Below are 25678 nucleotides of genomic sequence, written 5' to 3'. Positions count from 1 at the left end.
ATGTAGCGTCCCCATGCAAGGTTACCTAACCCAGCATTAACCAAACCACGTACGGAACAACTACATCATCCCTCAGCCTCTCTCAATATTGTGCAGCTTCTCCATGCAGAGTTACCTAAGCCCCACATTAATCAAACTATGGTTTGGTTAATCGAACCATAGTTTGGTTAATGAGAGAGAGAGAGAAGAGCGTCACAGAGAAAGAGGGAGAGAGAAATGAGAGAGAGAGAGAAGAGCGCCAGAGAGAAAGAATGAGAGAGAGGAACGAGAGAGAGAAGAGCGCGAGAGAGAAAGAGGGAGAGAGATGAATAAGAGAGAGAGAGAAGAGTGTGAGAGAGAAAGAGGGAGAGAGAGGAAGAGGAGAGAGAGGAAAGAGAGAGAGAGAGAGAGAGAGAGAGAGAGAGAGAGAGAGAGAGAGAGAGAGAGTGTTGGACAATTAATCTTGACTTAGTTAATTTAGGAGTTGGTGTTTTTGAATAAGTCAACAAAGAACAAGTCAGCATAGTATAGGGTGATGTGGAGGCAAGAGCTGAGTTCAAGGACAAAAGAAGACTGGGTTTCTTGGAAGACCAAGTACATGGACAGGTGTGTGGTCATGCTGAGTTTAAATCCATAGGCAGTTATGGGGGAGTGCCTACAAATATGTATGTGTTCCATTGTTGTTGTATGCTGTGTGCATCAAGGTTACTTCCTCTCTCAAAGTGTTCTTTCTTCTTATTTCTCTTTGTGAGAACTTAAATATTGTTTCTCTGTGTGATATCAAGAGAGTGAGAACTTAAATCTTGTTTCTCTGTGTGATATCAAGGGAGTGAGTGTCTTTCCCTTCTCTGTGTGAGTTGGGATAGAGAGGAGCGAAGAGCGCAAGAGAGAAAGAGAGCGAAGAGCGCAAGAGAGAAAGAGAGCGAAGACCGATAGAAGTGAGAGGGATAGAGAGGAGCCATAGAGAGAGAAATAGGGGCAGAGAGAAGACCGATAGAATGTGAGAGGGGGAGAAAGGAGCGGGCGAGAGAAAAGCTCGAGAGAGAGAGAGAGGAGCGAGAGAAGGACCTTCCCTACTCCTAGTATGACTTAACGCAGCGTCGATCAGAGCCGTTGGCTGCGGCAGTCTCGCGCCAAAATACGAGGAAGCGGGCCGGAAATAGAATGGCCTCTCCTCCTTCCTCCTCCGTCGCTCAGCCTCTCGCCAAACTTGGGAGCCCTCTGCCGGAGGAGAGTTAACGCCAAAGAAGACATGGCGGGGAAGACGACCCCCGCCGGCGGCCGAAGCTCGAGAGTCGCCGAGGCCGGAGCCCAGCCGCACCACCACCAGCACCTTCGAGCCGCGCCCGCGCTGACCCCTCCCGAGGTCGCGTGGGTGGCCTGGCTCGTGCCCGCCTTCGTTCTCGCCAATTTCGCCGCCTTCGCGTACACCATGTACGTCAATGACTGCCCCGCCTCGCCTCCCCCCCATTCCCCAGATGCGCGCTGCATCCTGCAAGGGACTCTCGGCCGCTTCGCCTTCGAGCCGCTCGTCGTCAACCCTCTGCTCGGGCCCAAGACTCGGACGTCAGTCTCTTCGCCTTCTCTAATTTAACCTTTGTTTACGTTTTCGATTGTTTGGCCACTCGTGCAACTCTTAACCTTCGCCTAGCTAGTTTGGCCGGGATTTCGAGTATTTGAATTTACATCGAGCTTGCGAAGAAGATGCCGAAATGTCTTTCCTCGCTATCGCATAGAGACGTGAAAGCTTTTCTTTTTCCCCTGCGAGTAAAGAGATTTTGTTTAAAAAATAGGGACTTTGGACGGCATGACATTTTTTTAACGGAGAATTTCTGGGTACTGTGGTGGGACTGGGTAGGGATTAGTAGTCCTCGTCTCTTCAACATCGGTCCCCCGGACATAGCTTTTTTAAGACCTCTATTCCCCTGGCTAGACCCATTTTCCTCTGTTTCCTAAAGATGTTGAATTTTCTTCCAATTAGCGTTTCATATTCCCTCTTGTTCCTCGTAGGCTGGACTCTCTTGGCGCCCTCAATTACAAGAAAGTAGTCGGAGGAGAAGGATGGAGGCTTTTCTCCTGCGTCTGGTTGCACGCGGGTGTTGTTCATTTGCTAGCCAATATGTTGAGTTTTCTATTCATCGGCGTTCGCCTCGAACAGGAATTTGGATTTGGTACGTAACCCACTGAAATATATAATTATTTTGGTCCTGTTATAGGCCCAGAAATCATCGACATGCGTTTCTTCATTTTCTCCTCCAGACTCATATTTAAGACCTGGCAATAACTTGATACAAGTTTTTTCTTCAATAACTTGACTTCGCAGCAAGAATAGGGACACTGTACGTCATGTCTGGGCTTGGCGGGAGCCTGCTCTCTTGCTTATCCATGGAATCTGAGATATCAGTAGGCGCCTCGGGAGCTCTCTTCGGACTCCTGGGAGCCATGCTTTCTGAGCTCATCACAAACTGGAGCATCTACGCGAACAAGGTCGCTACAGCCTTCAGTAGTGAAGACCTAGTCACAATGGGCTAAAACTGTTCTAGTTTGTCCTCAGTTTGTGGCGCTTCTGACCCTGCTGGTTATTGTCGCCATCAACTTAAGCGTGGGGATAATTCCACACGTGGACAGCTCGGCCCACGTCGGGGGCTTCGTCTCGGGCTTTCTCCTAGGATTCGTCCTTCTGCTTCGACCCCAGTTCGGTTGGATCAGCCGACGAGACATCCCTGCTGGATACGACATGGAACTTGTGAAGCCGCGGCACAAGGTGTATCAGTATCTTCTTTGGGTCATCGCCCTTGTTTTGTTAGTTATCGGGTAACAAGGCGTTTGCCCTATTTTCCCTGTTTCTGATCTATATTTGCAAACGGCGCTTGAGGATATGCAGTGAATTCACAGGTTCCTAGGGGGCCTGGCCAAGCTCTTCCTCAAGGGCACTGTCAAAGCATCTTGACCAAGTTGGGACGCCAAGCAGATGAACACCCGAATGACTTCATGCGACTGTAGGCATGCCACTTAGATTTTGACCGATTCTACGGCTTCCGATTCCCCTGTAAGTTTACTTGGTAAGCATTGCGCAGCCCCGTTGTATTTTTCTTTTGTAGGCATGTTGTTTATGTGCGGTCAGAGCAACATGGGAAGAGAGCTGAAACCAGGCAAAGGAAAATTCCTCCACGCAAGCGATGTGGGCATGTAACCCTTGTCTTTGCTTTCATCGCTTGAATTTATGTGAAAAATCAAGCCCAGCGATCTAGCTCTGATGGCTCTCTCAGACATTGAGCCTGGAAAGCAGCGTCCTCTTGATATCGGTTGAGTATGGGATTGGAACGGTGTCAAAAATCGAGAACAAGAAAATTCCAAAGCTATATAAAGACAATGAGAACCAATTTGTAGATTACTCCGAATCAAACTAAATTAGAATGCGTTATTTGAAAAAATACAAGGTTGTTTGTGGCATAATCATTGTAGAAAAAGAGCGTGAAACCAATAATCAGAAGATAATGTCCTACAAAAGAAGGATTATTGTTGTACCGTTCCTTCTCAGAGATCTGGAAACGTATCTCCATTTATCGTTTTATTTGCTATGTTTCCAAAAAAAGACATTTGTCCAAACGGCCCTAAACCAATGAAAATAGGAATGCGTTGATTCTGGCCTCTTTCCTTGCGCAGATCATATGAATCTTCTAAATATTATTCTTTCACTAGTCAACGCATACAAGCTTCACTTAACATGTTACAGTTGCTCCTTTCAAGCAATGCCGCAGAATATCATTTCAAGCATCGTTTATTTGTGTTTTTTCATGTTTCCACCGTAACATCTATCTTCAATTCTTTAGTATTTTTGACGAATTTTAAAGTATGTTTTCAACAGAACGGAATTATATCTCATAGAATTATCTAGTTGAGAGTTAAGTATGAATCAACAATGTTTTCATTATTTTGCTTTAGTTTAATGATAACCAATATTTATGACCTCTAACCTGACAACTTGAAATGTGCCGGGAGAGTGAATAATCCAGAGGATAGACAGTCCAGAAAAATAAATCGATATGCAAAGGTCTTCATATCATTTGACTGTGATGATATCATATCATTTCTACTAGCGGCTTAAACATTAGAAAACAAGAAATTAATCAATTACAGAACTTTTAGGGCAATGATTTGTACACTCTTCATTGCTCCGTCATATTGGAGTGGAAGTTAAAAAAGCCTACGTTTTTAATCCAAGCAATGTGAACTTTGTTTTTGCTTTCAGCTAAAGCCCTAAGTCCAATGACACTGCACTGTGATCACGCAAGGTTTAGCTTGGCAAAACAAAGATCTCTTTTGACCAAATAGTATTAATCATAATAATATGACAGAATGTGGATGGAATTTAATTTTATATTTTAAATCATATTCATGATTTTTCTATACCATTGAAGTCGTGCTATTAAATATTTTAATGTCATGAACTATTGGTTGTGAGGCCACACGTGAGAAAATGAAATCCCCACTGTTAGTAATAATACTCACATATACTTATTTAGATAAACACATGGTGTTTCCTTAATTATGTAAGCAAATGCTTGAATTATCTGTGTCAACATTTAGTATGAACACATGGTGTTTCCTTAAATTTCTGGAAAGTATGAGTTTAGTTATATTGATACATTTAGTATGAACACCATCCATTTTTAGTTTTTCTTAAGATTACTTTTTTAACATTGTTCCTTCTTTTTTTATTTCTTGTAATGGAAAGTATAAGTTTAGTTGTATTGATACATTTAGTATGAACACTATTCATTTTTTGTTTTTCTTCAAATTACTTTTTATCATTGTTCCTTCTTTTTTAAAATTTCTTGTAAACTCATGTAAATGAAGAACTGATAACTATCTAATTAAAATTTTCTTATGATTTAATATATTAAGCCCCTTTAATAATCTCCTTTGACAAAATACCTCAACAAATACTAATTTTAAAGTAGTTACTAATATTTTTCTGAAATAAAACCTACATATACCTTAATACCAAGTAAAAATAAAATGCGCATCTTATTAAATAATATTTTATGTGCTAGATGAAAGTCTTAAAAATAAGTGAAATAACCCAACATCTTTTTTGAGTTCTTTGCATATCATGAGTTTACTTCTTTATGGTAATATGAAAGTCCTACTGGATCTTGAAAACAAATAATTATGTAACATTTATGGGACTGAAACCTGAGGTGAATTCATTTCATGGGAGTTGGCCTAAGAGAAAGTAAGCCAAGTTGCTACATTCAAATCCAAGCTATTAAATTCAGTATCTAAGAGCTTACATTTAGGATATAATTATTCATATAATTTCCTCAGTTACAATATAATTAAATAAGAATATTGATACTATAAGGGACAAACAAAACATGTATCGTCACAAACTCAAGTGACAACTGGATGGGCTGAAATTATGTAAACTGACAATGATGAGATAACACCGTAGTGTTCTATGAATATGGTACTGTGTGGCATTTAGATGAGGTATTTAATTCTTTTACTTCATGAAACTCCACTTATGGTACATAGTTTGGACAGGTTAGGTGGCCTGAACATGTGCGGTCTTGCGTCTCTTATTCTATCACTAACTTCTTCTTTTGGGATTTTATGGTGGAGTTGATTTAGACTCCTAATATGAACAAGTAATATCTAACATATTTATTAAAAATGTCCCAACATCATTAAAAATATATTAAAGACCTGGAACTTATCAATATATTATTATTATATGTTAATTTATGCATTATATGTCTATTAGGTCCACCAAATAATTTCTTAGTACAAGAGATTAAATTATATGGAATATATATTATATGAACCACACATAAATTTACCTCATCATGGACATGCCCCATGAGCTCTGCCTATGGCAGAAGACCAATAAAACACACTCAAATCATTGCATAGAATTAGAAGTGAGAAAGAAGTTATTTCTAAAATGTCAACAATTATCTGTATGCATTAAACCATCATCAATTTTCATAATATTGATAGGGAGGTAAAATATGAGTCATTATCATTCCCAAGGTGGAAATGATAAAGAAGAACACTTCAAAGGAAGCATCTGAACATTGATGTCCAAGTAAATGGCTATATAAAATGGATGTTCAATCTCATAATTTCTAGATGGAATATTAAACCCTCGGTTGGTGAATCCTGACTTTATTTTAACCATGGCCAACTATTCACACCAATCCTGAAAGAATTACAAAAAATTAAACTGGATGGAGTTAATCCTTTATCATTGAATTTCTATGAAGACCTTTAAATTTTTGGTTTGACAGTAGGGAACGGCATGTCCGGGACGCGACGCCCCGGACGTGACAGGACAGTGACGAATAGTGACGGACAGTGACGTGACGAACTGGTCGTCATGTCACCGTCATGTCACTCGTCCAAGGATTTTGAGGAAAATCGTCACCCAACCATCACTCGTCCGCAGACCATTGTCACCGTCACGGTGACGGCGTCACCGTCACCGTGATGGTATTTTTTTTAATTTTTATAGGTTACGTATTTTTATTCTTTTGGTCTTATGGACCATTTGATAATGTTTTTTAAATTTTCATTTTTTCCCCTTATTGCAAAGTTACGACTTACGATTCTCCCTCTCTCTCGCAAGTCTCAACTCCGCTAATCTCCCTCTCAACTCTGCCGATCTCCCTCTCCTTGTCCCTCTCGCTGGGTCGCTCCCTCAGTCCCTCTTCCTCTTCTCTGAAGTTCGATCCGTCTCTTTCGCTCTCTTCTTCTCCCCTGCTCTCAACACAGCATGTTGCTGCCGCCAATGTTCGATTTTGGACGGCAATGATCTCTGGCCTCGGAGCTGGCCCTGTTTGAGGTGATGCTGGCCCTCTTTCGCCCTCTTCCGGAACTAATTCTGAACTAATTCTGAATCCCAAATGGTTGCATTGATATGCTTTATTTTTTTTCTTAATATCTTATATTTCACCTGCCTCCAAAAATTTCCCTACTTTACGGATTGCAAATTTCCTCTCTTTATTTAAATCAGAGAAGTTTCTGATTATGTACTAAACCTTGGTGAACATCTAGGTTTGTGGTGACATACATGGCCAATTTTATGATGTGAAGGAGTTGTTCAAGGTTGGAGGCGACTGTCCAAGTACTAATTATTTGTTTCTTGGAGATTTTGTCGATCGGGGATTTTATTCAGTTGAAACATTCAGTTCTAGGTTTCATTTGTTACACAAATAGTAGATTCAAAGATAATATGCACTCGTTTCCTTGGTGGCCCATTGGATATCATGTTATTAGTCATTATTATTCGCGGGAGTGAGGGAGAGTGTTGGAAGTGGGAATAACTTAGTAATTATGTTGATCTTGGTAAGTTCCCTCACCGGAACTAACCGAGTTTTGCACATGTGAGTAGATGTATAGTGACCCTTCTCTCTGCCTGATGCAGCACAGTCAGTTCCCCACCAAATGCAGCACGAGAACCTTCAAAAGACACTTCAAAAAAATTATGGTCTCAACCCTTCGTCCATACAGAGTTTTATAGCTGGTATCCTAACATATTTAACCAAAATATATTAAATAATACATACTTCCAACACTATATAAATTTATTACAATCCTCTAGTAAGATAATCCTTTTATTATTATCCCCATGTACATAAAATTTTACAAAATGTAACAACAAAACTTTTGTTTTCGGTAGACTTTGCGTTTATGAGTCCATAATTTATCGGCCAATAAATTAATTGGTACAAACACATTCTTGCAGCCCCTGTCAAGCACTCAAGCCTCAACAAATTAGTTGTCAACCTGGATATAAAAAATATCTAAATGTCCCATTTTCGGTGAATAAATATTTCATTAACTTCTTTAAAATTTCAATCAATACCTTAAATTAAAAACTACCTACATGCGAAATAATAAGGCCATGATTTTATTATCATAAAATTTTAAAACATACATCTCATTTTAAACAATTGGATCATTACCAAATAATTACTATTATATTATTAAATTGTATAATAAAATCCGTCACGGACGTCACCGTGACGGAATCATCGTCACGTCACCGTCATGGGACACCCGTCACCGTCACTGTCACCGTCACGGGCTCCGCGTCACCGTCACCGTCACCGTCTCGAGCCCTCAGATCCGTCACCATCACCGTCACGTCATCCGTCATGGGACCGTCAGGGTGACGTGTGACGTGACGGATGACGACTGACGATCCCTATTTGACGGCTCAATTTTTGTGCTGGAAATGAAATTTTCAGGCGTTGAAACTTAGTAATTACAACAAAAAAATTTTAAAAATTTAAGGGATTGCGTTTCACCAAAATAGCTTTGAGGGATTGTGTTGGAATCAAACCATGAGACAAGCCCCTTATATTTAAAAATGTAATACATAATTAAATATTAAATTGTAGTTGAAATAACTTGATTTGGTTGATTTATATCAGATTAACTAAGTGAGTCTGATTCTGTATAGATTTGTTGAGATTATTTATTCTAGAAGTAGCCTATAGGGTTCACACAAAAATGTAAATATATGAATAATTTTAGAAAGTATTAATATGAGGATTCTACTTATTTGCGTTGAAATAATTTGGAATGTATTTTGAGATTTAAGTAGAATTGAGATGACACAATAATCTTGATGGCGCACGCCATCGTGACTCGTCGAAGGAATCATCCGAGCCACCACTGCCATCGACTGGCCGGGTGATGCATGCTCGTTTTATCGCATTTTGATTTCTCTCGTCTTCGTAGTTGCATTTCGTGTTTTTAGCATTCGTTGAGTTGCCTACGTCTCATTGCAACTCGTCAGTCGTTTTATTCCCGCTTTGTGTCTTTGTCATCATGGGGAGGGGTCCTTAGTCATTTGGACCCCATTCCTTGTCTTTTCCCCTTTCTTTTTATGCTCAATTCCCCTTTATCTTGTAATGGGGGCCCATTATATAAGGGCCCCCTCTTAATGGACAATACCCCCCCCCTCTTCTTATGTTGACCTTCCTTAGGGCCCAATTAGACTTCCCTTTATAAGGGAAGAGAGGGCGTCCTAAGGAAGGCAGACCAGGAATTTCAAGAGTTTATTGTTTAATCAAGTTCTTGGTCTCAACCCTCCTTCAGAGAGAAAAATTGAAAGGGGAGAAGGGTAGGGGAAAGCATTCTACCTGCTCGCAGGTCTTCCTGCCTCCTAATCGCAGGGTGTGCGTGTATGTGAACTCGTTGGGTGAGCGTGAGCCCTGAGTAACCAATGGCCATCAACGAGCGCAAGGGAAAGTCTGCTCGATTTGACGATTGGTTCCCGTTGCACCAATACGAACGGAGACAGTTGGGCCAGTTGAATGACTTCCTCGCCCTAGATCGCGGCGGAAGCACAATTGAACTTGACTCTGTGGCCGTTTACGCGGTGCTTCAATTCGGGGGTGACTCCACCACCGTCCCATGTGGCCATGTCTCAGCCAACTGCCCAGTCTGTCGATCAACGAATCATTCCAGAGTCGGGCGTCCGCTCGACACTAGGCGGTCAGGCACATCGATCGTGGCTGTCGACGCCAGGGAAGTCGGCCGAAGGAACGCCGATACCAAGGGGCGCGGAACCCCATCCTTGTGGGTCGCTGAGCGACTCCTGCTCATCCGCCTACGCCTTGGATTGTGACTGCAGTGTGGTCACGGCGATTGTTATCGCCCTCCTGGTGTAGTGTGATTGCCTTGGCGAGAGCTCTCGACCCAGCCTCAGGGCGTCACTCCGTTGCAAGCCAAGCCCGAGGAACGCTCTCGTGTCAGCAACCCTTCCCTGATGGTGAGCGGCCGCCGAGTTGTTGACCACCACCGCTCGTGAATCTCGTTCTGCCGGGTGCTCGATTCTAGCCTTCATCGAGCTGAGACACCTCCCATCCGACTCTCACTATGCCGGTTGAGTCACTACTAATGTGGTTATTGTCACCGGGTGCTGTGTGAGCTCGATCGACCGTCCACACCCCCGACAGCCATCGCGTTACCGGTGGGGTATTCTGCCATGAAGGCTAATTATCCCGTTGCCGGCCCGCTCGCCATAGCTGACATCTTGTCCACGTTGCACCACTAAGACCAGCTGTTGGCTTGAGCTGTGACCGCTGCCGCTCTCGTCTCCTCGACTCTGTCTCTTCTCCAACCGCTCCTGCGCTACGCCAGTCGAGCCGCCGACCCTCTCCGGCACCTCTCCTCCACACCCGCTCCGACTGCCGCCATCAACGGAGACTCTGCACGGCAAGCCGCACGTCATCTCTTCGCCGCTTGTCATATTATCCTTAGCAGTTTACTTTCGTCTTGACTCCACCGCACTCGGGCTAGGAAGTTAAAGAGGTAATTGTGAGAAAACTACAAATGCAAGTGAGCGTCTTAGAAGGACGAGTCCGTCTGTTACATGCGAGCCCTTCGGATTGATTTCGTTTGGCCGTCTTTGTCCCTCCGACGAGGTTTGAGAGGCCACCGTCATCGCCACCCGGCGACCCCTTCGGAGCACGGAGCTTGGCATCTCCCTCGAGTCGGAGTCTGCATGTACGACACGTAGGACGCATTCACATCGCATCGTAGTTACATATACCTGATAGGGTTTATCCATCCGAGATAATGGTGTCAGACGACGCTACCATCGACGTCCGACACCACCATCTCGGCACAGAGCCATCGTCCTCGGTACCGATCGGACGATGTCCTCGACGACATTCAGCATCAAATCTTGTCTAAAATATTTCATTTATTATAGAATATTTTTAGTGAGTTTTATTATATTAATAAAACTAACAGTAATATATTTTTTTGATGAAGGCTACCATTTTTATTACAATTTTTTTTATAGCATCAGGAACAAAATCATTTTCTGTGTCATTTATCTTACATTAAGCTGTTCAGAATATTTTGTGATTTATTAAATTCATAAGATTCAGTTGAGAATTTTCTACAATTTCAGACTTGTTATATTGGGTTTAGAAGTATGAGATTAAACAAAATCCGAACTTTTGGTGTAGAAATGGAAAATGAGTAATTTTAATATTGAGGATTAAATACGAGGTTAGATATTGTTGTTTTTATTTATAGTGCATCTCTAGCTCGTTTCGTTTGATTTTGTTTTGGTATCTTAGAAGTTTTCAATACTATATGATGATATTGATACTTTGATATAGGATTATTTATATATAGGATCCGGAAATCATCCCGAACCCATTTAAAATATAGTACCTATCTTATCTATACTCGTTGTTCCCGGTGTGAAAGTAGAATATATACATATCCTGATAGGGTACTTATTTGGGTATGAATTAGACATCCCCATTTCATATCCTGATAGGGTTTTCCATAAATATATGTAATCAAATAAAATACAGACAAAATGAATAGATTCATAATTTTTACAATGTATACAAAGTATTTAATTATATGGATGGTAAGCACCAAGTAGGATTAGATAAATAATGTTTTATGACTGCTATCAAATATCACTAGCCTCCTAGTGGCATGCTACCTACTAAAGACACTACTAATATGAATGGATCGAGGATTTGGAAGGAGCCTGATAGACCCAAAATGTGGCATGTAATCATACAAATTTTAAAGTCACTTTTGGATTATTTCAGGTGTATTATATTCAACTTTACAAGAATTTGCATCTCATGCACTGAATAGAGAAATGGATAAAACAATGCATTTTTAATGTAATTTTACATCATTTATAAGTCCAAGAATTTCTTAGTAAAATATGTTTAAAACATCGTTAATTATTATGAGATTGATTTTGTCTTTAGTATGTTATTTATGCTGTTGCAGGGGTGAATCAAGGTTGAAGAATAAAATGAAAGAGGAGAAAAAGAAGAAAGTATTTGCATATACATAAATGAATAAAATAAAATAAAAATGCATTAGTGGCCAACTAAAGGGGGAAGAGCCGGCAACACTTAAGCTATTCACCAGCTAGCAAGTGCACAGCACTCAAGCCGGCCAGCAGCTGGCGAGAACCACCATGCTCTAGCAGCCCATCAGCTGGTCTACTTATAATACACATAGAGGGCCCAAGAGGCCCAAACAACAACATGCCCATAGAAGCCCAGGGAGAAGTAAGTGCACGATATAGAGGGAAATCATTTATTTTCAGTTCATAGTAGATCCCGAAATCTGTATAGAGTAATAGATTATAAAACTTTCAGTTCATAATAGATTATATCAACATTCTTTCTTTCACTCTATGTCGGCCTGGACACGGAAGTACTAGGCCACAATAAATGAAAAATTTAAAGGAAATCATGACCAGGCTTTAAGCCGAACAAGCCCAAAGCCCGTGTTATTTAGAGCATTTTCTTAATAGTTGGACAAGATCTTAGTCGTCGAATCTTCTCTACTTCTAATTATTCAACTGGTTTTTATTTCTTTCAGGCCTTCTTATTGGCTGGGATAGGTGACAAGGATCACGGGACCATCAATGGGCGAATCACAAGAAGGCACACTGACGGGGCATGCTGACGAGGTTGATGACGAGGCATGGTGCACCAAACTCAAAAAGGGTAAATGGATGTGATTTCATCACAGCTGTTGAACCCTTTATGAGGAGGGATCGGATGGCCATGGGCAGTTCCGTCCATCCTCGGCACTAGCCCTTGCCTTGACACCGAAAGGCGGTTTTTTGCCAGGAGGGGAGGGGATACTAGGCCATCCGACGGCCTGGGAGGAACCCCAGGGCCATCCCCCTTTATCAATGGCCCTAGGAGGCCCTCCCAAGCCGATAAAGGGGCCGAGAGGACCCTAATTCTATCATCATTTGACCAAGGCTAGGCAGCGACGCCACCCCTTATCTTCGATTCAGGGCAAGTGTGGTAAGCTTTTTTTGCTTCACATGGATGAGAAACCATTAGAAACTTAACCAGTTTTTATAATTTGATTCAGCCTAGATATGGATTGAGTTTTCATCGAGACTGGATGGTGCAGCCTCTTTGGGGTATTTTATCAAACATCAATATTCATTGCATGATTTTCACAAGTTTCATAAGTTTGATTGCTTCACTTTATAAAGAAATTATATAAACATATACTAACTCTTAGTCCAACCTTCACTTGGGCATTTGGTCGAACACCTCCAAGGTGTTCAAAAAAATTACCCTTTCATCCCTTAAATGAGAGGATCGGATATAAAAAATATAAAAATATAAAAACGTTATTAAATAAATATATTAGTTCTATAATAAATATTATACCTATAAAAGTAGTATTATATAACTATATGCGATCTTAAATTAATATAAATACTTCTTAATTACTAGCCCTTTATTCCCTCTTAACCTCTCCCTATACCTTTCTAATCACTAACTTAGTTTTATTATGGCTAGATAAGCACTTATTCTTTCCCTAGCTATCTAATTCTTAAATTCTTAGTATATCTAAGTACTTCCAAAGCTATCAAATGTCTACTCTATTCTTCTTCCTCTTTACTCTTGTTAAACCAATGGCTCTTATTAAGTAACTTTCTTCTTCTTCAATATCATCTTTAACTATAATATCTAGTATCTCACTTTTTTATCTAGTATCTATAGAAATATATAAATATTATATCTGATATTCTCTTCTATCTATTCACCTATTATTATCTCTACTTATTAACTACTTATTTCTTCATATATTGTGTATCCTTATTGTCACTACTATTGATTATTAACTAGTAACTCAATTATTAAATGCATCTCTAAAGGCCAGTCCCTGTGGAGACGACTTTGCTCAAACTATATGTTTAAGTGAGCTTTATACTTTTATCAAATTTATTTTATTTTAGGCAAATTAATATTGCAACGACATTAAAAATTAACATGTAATTTGGCCTCATCAAGCTCCTATGTATTTTTAAATATATATACCAGTAAAAGTTGTGAAACTGAAAAATAATGACTAGAAATAGAGAATCATTACGCGAAGTAAAATAAAGAAATCATATTTTTGATACCCATTTATTCAAATGTTAATATTTATTTATTTTGTTGAATAGTTCTCGATTCTAAAAAATTTAAGAGGCCAAATTTTATAATTTTGATACATCTATCTAGATGAATTGTTAATTTTAATTTTTTTACACAATATGTGAGCAATTCAATAGATTTCATGATTACATTACTAATGGAAATAAATAATGTACTAGGTTAATATCGTGGCAATGACATGTTTAGATGGATTAAAATGAACGTATGTGCAGTTTATCAAGCCAAAATTGATTAAATATACTTATAGAGTGATATTCTCATTTAGGTGTATTTATTGGTATTTTAAGGTTTTTTCAGACATCATGTTCATAAAGAATGGATGGCACAAAATGTAACCTATTATTGAAAGGAATATTGCGAGAATTTTAGGCTTATGAAATCGTCAATGGATACATGTGAAGTGATAGAAGTGCTGATGAGGAGAGAGGATATTCAACAAAATCAAATAACAAGATTGCTACAACTCCAAAACCTCAATATTTGACAGTCTAGACGGCCATCAAACTAAAGCTTTGAGGGCAGATTCATCTTTCTCCACTCTTTCATCCATGCGCTTGGTCTATAAGTTTAAGTGTTGATCACTGTAAAAATCATACTTGCTACTTATGTGGGCATTTTGAAAGATAGTGAGTCTTATAGATCCATCAAGCTTGTTCTTAGTGTAATGAGAGATTAACGAGTAGCAACATCGAAGTCGAGAAGCTTATCAGTTTCTCCAAATCACTATGGCCCTTGTGTAATGTAAGTATGGTTAGCTTACATTATTACGTACTCATCACCATTGTTATCATATAACCATATCATTATCTTAATGTTTGAAAAGGAGTGACAAAAATGGTATAATAAGACGGATTGAGTGATAGATGTGTATGGATATACAAATCTTGGGGAGTACGATCATGTATGGATGATGAGACTAGGTAATACATATTTCTTCAGGAGTGGTGAATGTGATAGGAAATGATACCGCAATCACTTATCTATTATCAACCATATGACAGTGTTTCGTTGTCTCACATTATCACACTTAAATCAGGATTTGTAGCAACACACACTTACTCATATTTGTATCTACCTTCTTTTTATCGTCATCATTCCTTTACATTGTCCTTCTTACTCATATTTTTCATTCTCTTTGCATCACCATATTCCACCTAGTACCTCTCTTATTATTCATTATAATATGTTAGAAACATTATCCATATTCTTCCTATCTCACCATGTCCCTTGTCTATCTACCTCAAGTTCTATTTTCTCATCTTTTTAATCAACATTTAAATAATGTGATTACCAAATCATCGTATCATGTGGAGACAATCATTACCCATCACCAACTAGCTGTACTTTTTGAAGCTCTGAATGGTATATAGCTAACACCAATCAGGTGGATTCATCTCACACTTGCATCTTGGACCTGAGACACCAAAGATACCGTGTGAATGAAGATTGCATTTTTACTATCATAAACAAAGATTCAATCACAAGATTTAAAACTATCTTATATCTGATAAAAAATTATACGAAGGTGATTGAGTGGTCAAGATGGACTGTGAAATTTAAATATAAGTAGATAGCTCAAAGAAGATGTAGCAAGGAAGTCCTTATCTAAGGAAGTGGAATATCAGAAAAAAATTCTCTAATGATTTTCATCCTTTAGTAGTACTAACTAGAACGAAAACTTAGGTTTTAATAGTTAACCATACCCCAAGTTATTCAAGAGTCTTGCCTAGAGGAAGGATTATATATATAGCACAACTGATGACGGTAAAGGTTCCATCAGAGAGTTAACATACTCATTTTATATTTTATAGCACAATATGTAACTTTGCACCCAACACTAGGCAAATCCACCTACAATTGGATAGTTTGGTTATAAATATAGGGAGTGACATAAATAAATTATCAAAACATTTGATATTAAAATGAAAGATGGCTACATTCAGACCCAATTTGTACAAATGTTTTGATAATTAAATCAATAATAGAAATAGATATTGAGGGATTCGAGAACTTCTATTAATTTGGAAGATCAAAGCTAAAGCAGTTAGTAAAATGGAAAAGAGTGGATCTAGTGTTTTAAATAAAAGTTATTTTACACAGATTTAACTCTGGATAACATTACATAGATATGAGATGAGAGTAAATGATTTTACCACATTATGGAATATATTTTTATGAGTACATGTTGGGGCCTAGACACTAAATTAGAGCAGGATGAAATTCAGAAGATAATTATGATTAGTAAAAGAGCGTGGATATTGATAAACTACTAGCTTCATTAGGAACATTTTAGTATGGGTTACAGATTGAGACTTGTTATACCTCTATATTATATATAAAAATACATATTTTTAACCATAATCCCCAAACAGTGGAATGGAGTCTAAATTTTTATTGAGTTGATTATAAACGTCGTTTATTGGACAAAATTTGACGTACTCAGCTGCATCGAGTATTTCTAGCTAGAATTTCGTCGATTTAATAAACATAAAAGCAACGAGATGAACTATACGCGAAAAACATATAAACCGCAAAATTATATGTTAACTCCGCCTAACGCCAAGAGGCATCAGTAACCCTTAGAGACGGACGACGGAAGCCGGAATAGCACCCGATGACGAACGGAACGGTGAGCATGAAGATTTCGCCCCGTTACAGTTCTGTCAGACAAAGGATGAAGACAAAAGACGGAACGTAAGTGTTGGCACGAAGTCTGTCGTTCCTGCACCGTTCTGACTAATATGAGATGACGAAGGACGGTATGAGACGGAACGGATGACGTGAATGATCCGTCCCCCCGTTAAGTAGCAGTAAGTTTAGGGAATTCGGCTTTGGCGGGGTTGTTTTGGTAAATTCGGAGATCAATCGGGAAGAGCAAAGGCAGAGTCTAGGTTTTCTACGCGGCAGTCTTCAAAGATCTTGCCGGTGTTCATGGGAGGCGCCGCGCTGCAGCGGTGAAGTTCGCTCAGGTGAAATCCAAAGCCCCACTTCGCTTCATGCAATCGCTAATCATCTCTCTATACGCAAAGTACCGTGTTTAATGTTTTAGCTTGTCGTCCTGTTCCCCTGTGTTCTTCATTCTAAGCTGCTTCTCCGAGAGTACTTGTATGCGTCTTTGCTTTTTGGACTTAAAGAGTGTACTCTATCGCTGTTTGTACATCTGTGTCTGATAATCGGCGTTCAACTGTTTTCCACGACCTGAGGAAGAAGTTCAACCGTTGGAAAACATTTTCGCGTATTTTATCGAATCTGCTGTCGTACCCCATGGGCTGGGCGACTCTGTTCGAAATTCTTACCCTGTAAAAGGGATATTTTACTATCGACGGCGTAATTGTCTTGTCGTCGTTTTCAACCGCGATAGTCCATCATTTGATCGTAATTATATTTAAGGGCGTTCTCTGTGGTCACGTGGGTCTTCAGCGTTCTTATTTGTGATGTCGATACAACTAGGTAAAGAGACTTGAAAGGAGAAAATGGCGAAAAAAAAGAATCCCCTTGTCTTCCTCGATGTAACCATTGGCCGGGAGGCTAAAGGAAGGATGGTATTTGAGGTATACTTTTATTTATGTTTGTGTTGCACTTCGATTTTACGCATAGCTGCAAGTCTCATGTACAATGTTTGGACTTCGATTTACCTTGAAAATGTCCGTTTTGACTGTGATGGTGCAGCTCTTTTCAGACGTTGTTCCAAAGACAGCAGAGAATTTTAGAGCTTTGTGCACAGGTGAATACGCCGTGACCTCTTTTATTGCTCTTATTAGCACGGTAATGGCTGTTGGGAAACATTCTTATTTACTGGCCTTCCGTTTTTTCTTAAATATTTTTCAAACTCAACACTCCCAGTACTCGGGTTGGGAGCATACCAGTCTGCCAGATTTTGTCAATGTTTCGTAATTATTACTTCACCAATTTCTCTCTTGTTTCTTTTTTCAGGCGAAAAAGGAGAAGGAAAGATAAGTGGGAAACCTTTACACTACAAAGGATGTGCCTTCCATCGTATTATTAAGGGATTCATGGCCCAAGTACGTAGTCCTTGATTTTGAAATTTGGGTTGGTCCTTTGAAGGGAGAAATAACATGTTCATCTCTATAGTCAATACGCTACCACAGTTTTTTTGTGGGAGTATGTTTATTGTCATTCTTTCCTCAATATGTATTGTTGTCATTCTTTCGGTCTTAAAATTCTTTTTGGATGTTAAGCCTAACCAGTATTTGTGAAAATTTTCCATTTTCAGGGTGGTGACTTTTCAAGGGGAGATGGTTAGTAGTCCATTATTCTTTGTCTTTGTTTGTAGCACATAATATAATAGAGTTAATAGAATGTGCCAACTTGGTGAAGAATTAAGGTCAGATCCTCAGAACTCCGCTTATCCAAGAGATTCAAAGCCTCCAGAATAAGAATAGAATACATTAGTATCTCATAATTTCATCCATGTATCAATTTATCCTTTTACAAGAAATATAGTTCTCTTTGTCATGGCCGTGAAGCAACCACACAATTTGCTCTTATTGAGCTAAATCTCACAACTAGAGAATCTATGTATGCCACAAAAATGTACTCGCGGCATAGCGTGTTCTAAAAGTCTCCATCTTTTTTTAATTGCACTTCCATAATGCTGTCTTTATTTTCTTTGTTTGGTATCCTCATAGATGATTGTTTCTTCCGTTATAAAGGTGGCTGACACCTTTTGTATGGATTTTCATATCTTTGTCTTCAGGAAAAGGTGGGGAGAGCATTTATGGTGGAAAGTTTGCTGGTGAGTATGATCTCTCGACTTATGTGTGTTCCATCTATATTTCTTTTAAAGCTCAACGCTTTACTCAAAACTTACGGTTACTTCATATTTGAATGATCCATTTAATGCTTTATGACCCTTTCTAGTGGTCGTTCCTGATTAATGGCCAACCCAGTACTTAAAAGAGAGTCTGGCTTGGTTTTTTACCTGTTTCATGGGTCCCACGCTGTTAAACTCGAGTCATTGAATCCAGTTATGGATATTGTTTCCATATTTGCGAGGAAATTTGATTGCACCAGTATTCCTTGCTTCGGTTTTTAAACTTGAGGAATGGTTTCTGTTTGAGTTTTTGAATGAGAGAAAATAGTATTGCTCGTCCAATCGAGCAGTGAAAATATTGCTCATTATTATCATTGATGTTGTCGAGGTAAAGATTCAAGGCTCTAGCTTACGTCCTCACACAGGAAGGTGAGAATGCTGGTGAGGTAATATTTCTAGAGGCATCTCATTCTCTGTTCGATGAAGGACTCATTCATGATAAAGTTTTCTCTTCTTAGCCTTAACCTTGCTTTTGTTTTGAAAAAAATTAGGAGATTGTCGACCTGTTTCTCTTCCTGATGAAGCCATTTTCGAGAAGTCTTTCTTCTATTGAATGTTTTCAAACTGCATATTCACTTCAGTTCTTTTCGCTTTAGGGTTTAGGGTTTAGGGTTTAGGGTTTAGGGTTTAGGGTTTAGGGTTTCGCTTTAGGGTTTCGCTTTAACTTTGCTGCTGCGAGGTTGCAGTTCATTTGTATTAAAAATACGCAGATAACTGGAAATGAAGCAAATAGCACCATGAATATACATTTCTAACTGATTATATTTTTCTGTCGTTTCCTTTTTTTAAGTCGAAAGATACCCTTATCAAACGTGTAAAACTTTAATTTCATATAGACGAGAACTTCAGTCTTCGGCATGATGGCCCTGGAATCCTGTCAATGGCAAATGCTGGCCGTGATACCAATGGATCCCAGTTTTTTATTACATTCAAGGCTACACCTCACCTCGACGGGTATTTTTTCTAATTTCTTTCTGAAGTTTTAATAGTTACCCTTTTTGATAAAAGTGGCTGAATTATTTGCATTTCGCTCATCCATTCCTATTGTTTGTCTCTAAAGGAAACATGTTGTGTTTGGGAAGCTTGTTCAAGGACATGAGTTTCTAAAACTGCTTGAGAATGTCGAAACTGATGACACAAAGCCTATAAGGACGGTCAGGATTGTTGCATGTGGTGAATCGTCGGAAGCCGGTACAGAAGTGACTGGTACATTTAAAGTCATCTTCCTTGAAGATATGTCATAGAATTGTTAGTAGGAGGCTTTTCGGTTTGAATAATCTTTCGGGTCTCTTTGATTTCAGACAAAAAAAGGTCTTCTAAGAAAAAGCAAGCGAAGGAAAATTCCTCGGATTCTGACAGTGTTGAAGATACACGACGGAAAAGGCACAAGAAGTCTTCCAAAGTGAAAAGGAAGAAAAAGAGACGACACTATTCTTCTGATTCTGACAGTTCATCCGACACAGAATCAGAATCTTCCGACTCCCCCTCAGATTCTGATTCGATCTCGTCTTCATCGTCTTCATCATCAGATACGAGCTCGTCAAGTGATGACCCACGAAGGAAGCGAAAGAGAGCTTCTAAGAAAGATAAGAACAGGCGTGATAAGAGGAAAAGGGACAAAAGGCGTGATAAGAAGCGCAAGAAGCGGGATCACAGGGCAAAGCACAAGTCAAAAAGGTAGGTTTTGGCCCTAAAGTCAAAGGGTACCTTTTTGTCGAGTTGATGAATCTTATCTGTCAGAAGTTATTTCCTCGTTATTGATAAGTTTTTGCAGTAAAGTATCAGATTTATGTTCTATACAGGTCATCAGGAGAAAGCTCACAGAGCAGCAGCTCGAGTGAAAGTGGGAGTTCTGAGGATGAGCGGGACGTTGCTAGCGGTCAAGCGCGTCAGTCAAAGCCTTCTACCTTGCCTGGTAAGGCTGATTTTTTGTGGGTTTTTCAATTTTTGGACATGGCGACCGCTGATGCAGCTATTCATGTTCTCAGTCGGAACACGTCGGGAACCCAAGGGGGACGGAGATACTCTGGAGAAGGGTGAAACTCAGATCCCCATCGTAGAAAATGGAGAGCCACAGAACAACGGCGCAGGAGCTGCCAAGCCTGCGGCAGGTGTGAAGGCCCCATTCACTAGTCGGAAATCCAGGTCTGTCTCTTTCTCTCTCCCCGTACACTTTTGAGGTCTTTGAATTGACAGCAATTTCTTGCTCTCTCGAGCAGGAGCCTGAGCAGGAGCTTGAGTGCAAGCCCCTCTCCGAGTCGTAGGCAGGGAAAGCTGGCCGGTTCAGTCTCGCCGCCTCGCCGGAGCCCAAGCCCAGGCAGGGACAGAGGAAGGAGGTCCGTCAGTACAAGCCCCAGCCCAGGGAGGGGAGCGGCCCCTCGGAGGAGCCCATCAAGGAGCCCAGTGGCAAAGAATCGGAGCCCAGTTCGGCCCGGGCCAAATCAGCGAGGTCGTAGCCGGTCGAGGAGCGTCTCCCCTGGAGGGTCCCCCCGGCGCGTCAGAAGGGGCCGTGGCTTCAGCCAGCAGTATGCGTATGCCCGCAGGTATCGAACCCCCTCCCCAGACCATTCGCCTGTGAGGCACTACAGGTACGGAGGTCGTTATGACCGCGATAGGTACAGGGGCTACAGAGGATACCCTGACCGGTCCCCCCCCAGGCGTCAACCGAGCCCGCCGAGGTGAGGCTCTTTAGTTGAACATCTTTGTAATTCTCGTTTTAGATGTGATCATCAGTGTTCTCATCCATCATTGCTCTGCAGGAGGTACAGGCGGAGCCGAAGCCGGAGCAGGTCACGAGGCCCGGCAGGCTCCAGGGGGCGGGCCAAGGGGTACAGCCGGAGCCCAGCCCGGAGCGTGTCACCGCGGTCAAGGCCGCAGGCAGCTGCCAGGCGCGTAGAGAGGAGCCGCCGGTGCATATCCCAGAGCCGCAGCCGGAGTCGGTCGGCCTCATCAAGGTCCCCGCCGGCGGGGCCCTCTCCGCGGAGAGCTGCTGCCAAGTCACCTTCCCTCTCTGAGAGTAGCCCTAGCGGCGCTGCCGGCGGGACCAAGGGCCTGGTCGCCTATGGCGATGGCTCACCGGACTCAGCCAGGTGATCTGGGCGAGAGCAACTTGATTTCGTGGACCTTTGTCTCTGACTCCTCCCCAGACTTCACGTCTCCTGCTGAGCATGTCCCGGACCTTTTTTATTTTATTGTGCTTTTACCCTTCTCTTTCTATCTTTCCCTTTTCACATTGTGCTTATTTAAAAGGGGTGGACGATCATCAAGATCACAAACCAGTCAGGGTGCTTTAAAAAATTTGCGAACTGAGCGCAATATGATCCTATCTGATCTAAGGGTGTTTTAGGTGGCTACCATCTGATTTGTTCTACCAATAAGCGGCTTAAATACGGCCACTTAGGGTACTGGATATTTCAAAAGTAATGAATAAATAATACTTATATTTTTATTATTTTAAATATCATTTTAAAATTATGGTCAATACCTTAATTTACAAATAAAATTTTAGATATTTTTGGTTCATTAAACTGAAATTATAATAGTTTCAATTAAATACTTCGAATTCCTGCAGCTACATACGTTGGTTATACTATTTCTTTCACTCGGTGAACCCCTATGTTGCTTGCCAGACTTACATGGAGATTAAGTTACTTCCCGTTGCCTCTCCAATATGTTAGAGATAAAATACATTCTCTCAGGTCGCAATATTCAAATCATGTTATACTGTGGCAAACTAAACATGCTGCAGCTAACAAAGAATGAATACCGCCGACAGAAAGAATTTCTCTTTCCTCTCCCATCTTTATACCAAAAAGTGTCTTTTTTTTGGATTATATCAAAAAGCTACATCTTCTAAATGTATGTAAGATGGACATAAATTTATTGTCTAGCTACAGATTTTTGTGAGTGGTTCTTTTTTTTTTTTACGAAAAGAATTATCTACATTGTAGACTGATGTAACCTAAGAGCCCATTTCGTAAACCCAAAATCAGCCGGTGGCTCTTGGTGGAGAATCTTCTACAAGCTGACTATATCATCAGAAAACTCACCAAGAGACTCAATATTTTTGATACTTCTTTTCAGTGTTGGAAGTCTTCTGTTTTGTCTTGTCATAATATTTTAAAGCCACGGAATATTCTATGGCAGATTCTTAAATTCCAGGAATATGTCCTTTTGTCAACTGGTTTTCTAAATTAAATTTGATGCTGACATAAGATATTTCAACCATTTTGTTCTCTTTTTCTCTTAGGTGAAGTGTCGAGCAATCTTTAGACCCTTGGTCATTTAATGTAAGATATGATCATTATCAAGAATAATGATAGGTTGGTTAGTTCAAAAAACAAATTGGCAGTTCGACCATCAGAAAAATTATTATTCAATTGAACCCATAATGAGGATTGTCTTATAGTTTCCTTTCATCAATATTGTCGACTTTTGACTCCGCTCCATATGAATACAATTTGTCGTTTATTACTAGGGCATGTAAATAAGTGGTTACATGGATAAGAGAAATAATAACGAATATATATTTCATCTACAAATGATACAACATGATCAGAGTCATTTTAAACCTGCAAATTAAATGACTTGCCTCTTTAGAAAATCACTCATTGTCACACTTTCCCAATGAAGTGGGGCAACACTCGACATGAATCCTACAAATGGATAAGTTTTGCTTTATTCGTAATTTGGATAAATATGATTTCATAAGATATATAGTATTCTGGGTAAATCTCATTGTTTGGAGTTGAATCTGCTCTTTTAATTCCTTAAATGAGTTTTATAAATTCATCCAAATGTTCAACCTCTAGATATATATATTTGAACCTCATCACATCAAATGTCTTGCCTTCTTCTCAATCAACACCACCACTGGTTCAAGAGATCTTCTCACAGTTTTTATCACAAGAGGAGAGCTGATGACACACTACCTATTAGATTAATATCATGAACTTTCATAAATTATTTGCGCCAAAACAATTAAATTAGTCATGTTATAAAGATGATAAGGATGTTCTGATTTTTATGGATTTTAATATATTTTTATGGAATTTGCTGACTCCATATTCCAAAAAAACAAATGTTAAGTTAGAATATATATTTTAGAAATTAAATTATTGATAACATTAAATTCGTACAGATTATAACTTATTTAGTTGGAAATAGATATTTGATATTTTTATGGACCGAAATTTAAGTTCTTAAATTGTTTGAGCGTTTTAATTCATGTGTCGTCACAAGGTGTAATCCTGTGTTGATTGACAGCAGCCCAACATGTGTCATTAAGTCATCTCAAAATGTGAAATCAGAATAGTCGCTGATTTCTCACAAACTCCGTGCTTTATTACACACTATGACGTGGATCAATCCAAAAAATATAATTAAATCACCATAATTGAGACTTCGTCATCAGAGAAAGCGCCTACACATGGCGCTCTCTAACTCTTGGAGAAGTAATGGTTCAGTTTACAAGGCGGAAAAATAAAAAATGCATCCACCAATAATTGGAAGCACATACACATATTGGAATTTAACTGATGATTTAAATGGAAAACAATATGTAATCTTTTCAGTTTTTAAGGTTCCATGCCACGATGGCGATATGTTGCATAGGAGAGACAAATCCAGTGACCGAGAGCGATTCAACTTCAAATCAAGATATCTAACGAGCCATAATGAGTTTCATGCTAAAGATTCAAGGGTTGTTTTGTCTCTTTTCTCTCTCTCCTCTTCCCGTCCATATTTTGGATTTTCTGAATAGACCCCTCGTTTCATTTAAAAAACCATTCTGTGATTGCTCGTATTTTAAAAGACTGAATGAAAGAAGTGATTTTTATAAACTTCAAGTTTTCTTGGTGGACATCATTGGTAAAAGTTAGAAGCTGAAAGGGACATGGAGGGGCTCTCCCCACTGTTTCAAATTACTTAACCCTGGCATAATATAAGGGTCTACGATGAGCCTCATTGTCCTTACATTGTCGTGATCTACTCATCATCAATACACAAATCCGTTAAAACTCATCAATCGACATCCATCTATCTTCATCCACTGATCCATCTCAATCCATGCATTATCATCATTGTCTATCAATACCCCTTATTCCACACATAATTATGCTCCATCGCCATATTTCTCATTTTATCATATTCTTAGTTCATGCACATATCATCTCATCCACTGAATTTGTTTTTAATCTGTAAGTTATGCTCTGTATGGAGAAGAACTTAGTTCATCACAACCTAGTCAAATTCTTTTATAAGTCAATATTTATATTTTTTATTAATTAACTCAAATAAAACAACATATTCTTCGTAAATTTGATGCACTCCTCTAGTACAGATATATATATATATAGAGAGAGAGAGGGAGAGAGAGAGAGGGAGAGAGAGAGAGGGAGAGAGAGAGAGAGAGAGAGAGAGAGAGAGAGAGAGAGAGAGAGAGAGAGAGAGAGAGAGAGAGGGAGAGAGAGTGAGAGAGAGAGAGAGAGAGAGAGAGAGAGAGAGAAAGAAAGAGAGAGAGGGAGAGAGAGAGAGAGGAAAGCAAGAAAGGGGGGAGGAGAGAGAGAGAGAGAGAGAGGAGAGAGAGGGAGAGAGGGAGAGAGAGAGAGAGAGAGAGAGAGAGAGAGAGAGAGAGAGAGAGAGAGAGAGAGAGAGAGAGAGAGAGAGAGAGAGGGAGAGGGAAAGAGAGAGAGAGAGAGATACAGGGAGTGGGAGAGAGAGAGAGAGAGAGGGGGACAGAAATAGAGACGGGGAGACAGAGGAAGAGAGAGAGAGAGAGAGAGAGAGAGAGAGAGAGAGAGAGAGAGAGAGAGAGAGAGAGAGAGAGAGAGAGAGAGAGAGAGAGAGAGAGAGAGAGAGAGAGAGAGAGAGAGAGAGAGAG

At 39.9% G+C, this 25678-nt stretch overlaps 2 protein-coding genes across 5 annotated transcripts; both read left to right on the top strand.

Moving 5' to 3' along the window:
• Window positions 1-938: 938 nt before the first annotated feature.
• Window positions 939-3247, top strand: LOC144703113 (RHOMBOID-like protein 1). Of its 2 annotated transcripts, XM_078575209.1 has the most exons (5): window positions 946-1545; window positions 1990-2150; window positions 2303-2466; window positions 2534-2793; window positions 2875-3247. In XM_078575209.1, exons 1-5 carry the CDS (start codon window positions 1232-1234, stop codon window positions 2927-2929), a joined length of 954 nt encoding a protein of 317 aa, XP_078431335.1. In that variant the 5' UTR covers window positions 946-1231; the 3' UTR covers window positions 2930-3247. The 2 variants fall into 2 exon arrangements, with proteins under 2 accessions (XP_078431336.1, XP_078431335.1); XM_078575210.1 differs by lacking the exon at window positions 2875-3247 and having other exon boundaries at window positions 939-1545; window positions 2534-2797.
• A 13534-nt stretch (window positions 3248-16781) lies between these two features.
• On the top strand, window positions 16782-22012 carry LOC144703948 (uncharacterized). Of its 3 annotated transcripts, XM_078576256.1 has the most exons (14): window positions 16782-16933; window positions 17415-17515; window positions 17634-17688; window positions 17898-17986; window positions 18199-18223; window positions 18682-18720; window positions 19635-19752; window positions 19859-20004; window positions 20100-20475; window positions 20601-20713; window positions 20787-20943; window positions 21018-21341; window positions 21420-21476; window positions 21558-22012. In XM_078576256.1, exons 2-14 carry the CDS (start codon window positions 17438-17440, stop codon window positions 21889-21891), a joined length of 1911 nt encoding a protein of 636 aa, XP_078432382.1. In that variant the 5' UTR covers window positions 16782-16933; window positions 17415-17437; the 3' UTR covers window positions 21892-22012. The 3 variants fall into 3 exon arrangements, with proteins under 3 accessions (XP_078432382.1, XP_078432381.1, XP_078432380.1); XM_078576255.1 differs by having other exon boundaries at window positions 19859-19989; window positions 21018-21476; XM_078576254.1 differs by having other exon boundaries at window positions 21018-21476.
• The last annotated feature ends 3666 nt before the right edge of the window (window positions 22013-25678 follow it).

The sequence above is a fragment of the Wolffia australiana genome, chromosome 5, assembly GCF_029677425.1.
Source record: "Wolffia australiana isolate 7733 chromosome 5, ASM2967742v1".
Lineage (NCBI taxonomy): Eukaryota > Viridiplantae > Streptophyta > Magnoliopsida > Alismatales > Araceae > Wolffia > Wolffia australiana.
This window is presented reverse-complemented; position numbering and strand designations above follow the sequence as displayed.

Bases quoted from the DNA above. Each gene is read 5' to 3' on its own strand.
- LOC144703113 (XM_078575209.1), top strand. From the start codon at position 1,232: ATGGCGGGGAAGACGACCCCCGCCGGCGGCCGAAGCTCGAGAGTCGCC. The intron at 1,546-1,989 runs GTCAGTCTCTTC...TGTTCCTCGTAG, and splicing joins CTCGGGCCCAAGACTCGGAC to GCTGGACTCTCTTGGCGCCC. The intron at 2,794-2,874 runs GTAACAAGGCGT...GTGAATTCACAG, and splicing joins CTTGTTTTGTTAGTTATCGG to GTTCCTAGGGGGCCTGGCCA.
- LOC144703948 (XM_078576254.1), top strand. From the start codon at position 17,438: ATGGCGAAAAAAAAGAATCCCCTTGTCTTCCTCGATGTAACCATTGGC. The intron at 17,689-17,897 runs GTGAATACGCCG...TTCTTTTTTCAG, and splicing joins TTTTAGAGCTTTGTGCACAG to GCGAAAAAGGAGAAGGAAAG. The intron at 20,714-20,786 runs GTAAGGCTGATT...TCATGTTCTCAG, and splicing joins AAAGCCTTCTACCTTGCCTG to TCGGAACACGTCGGGAACCC.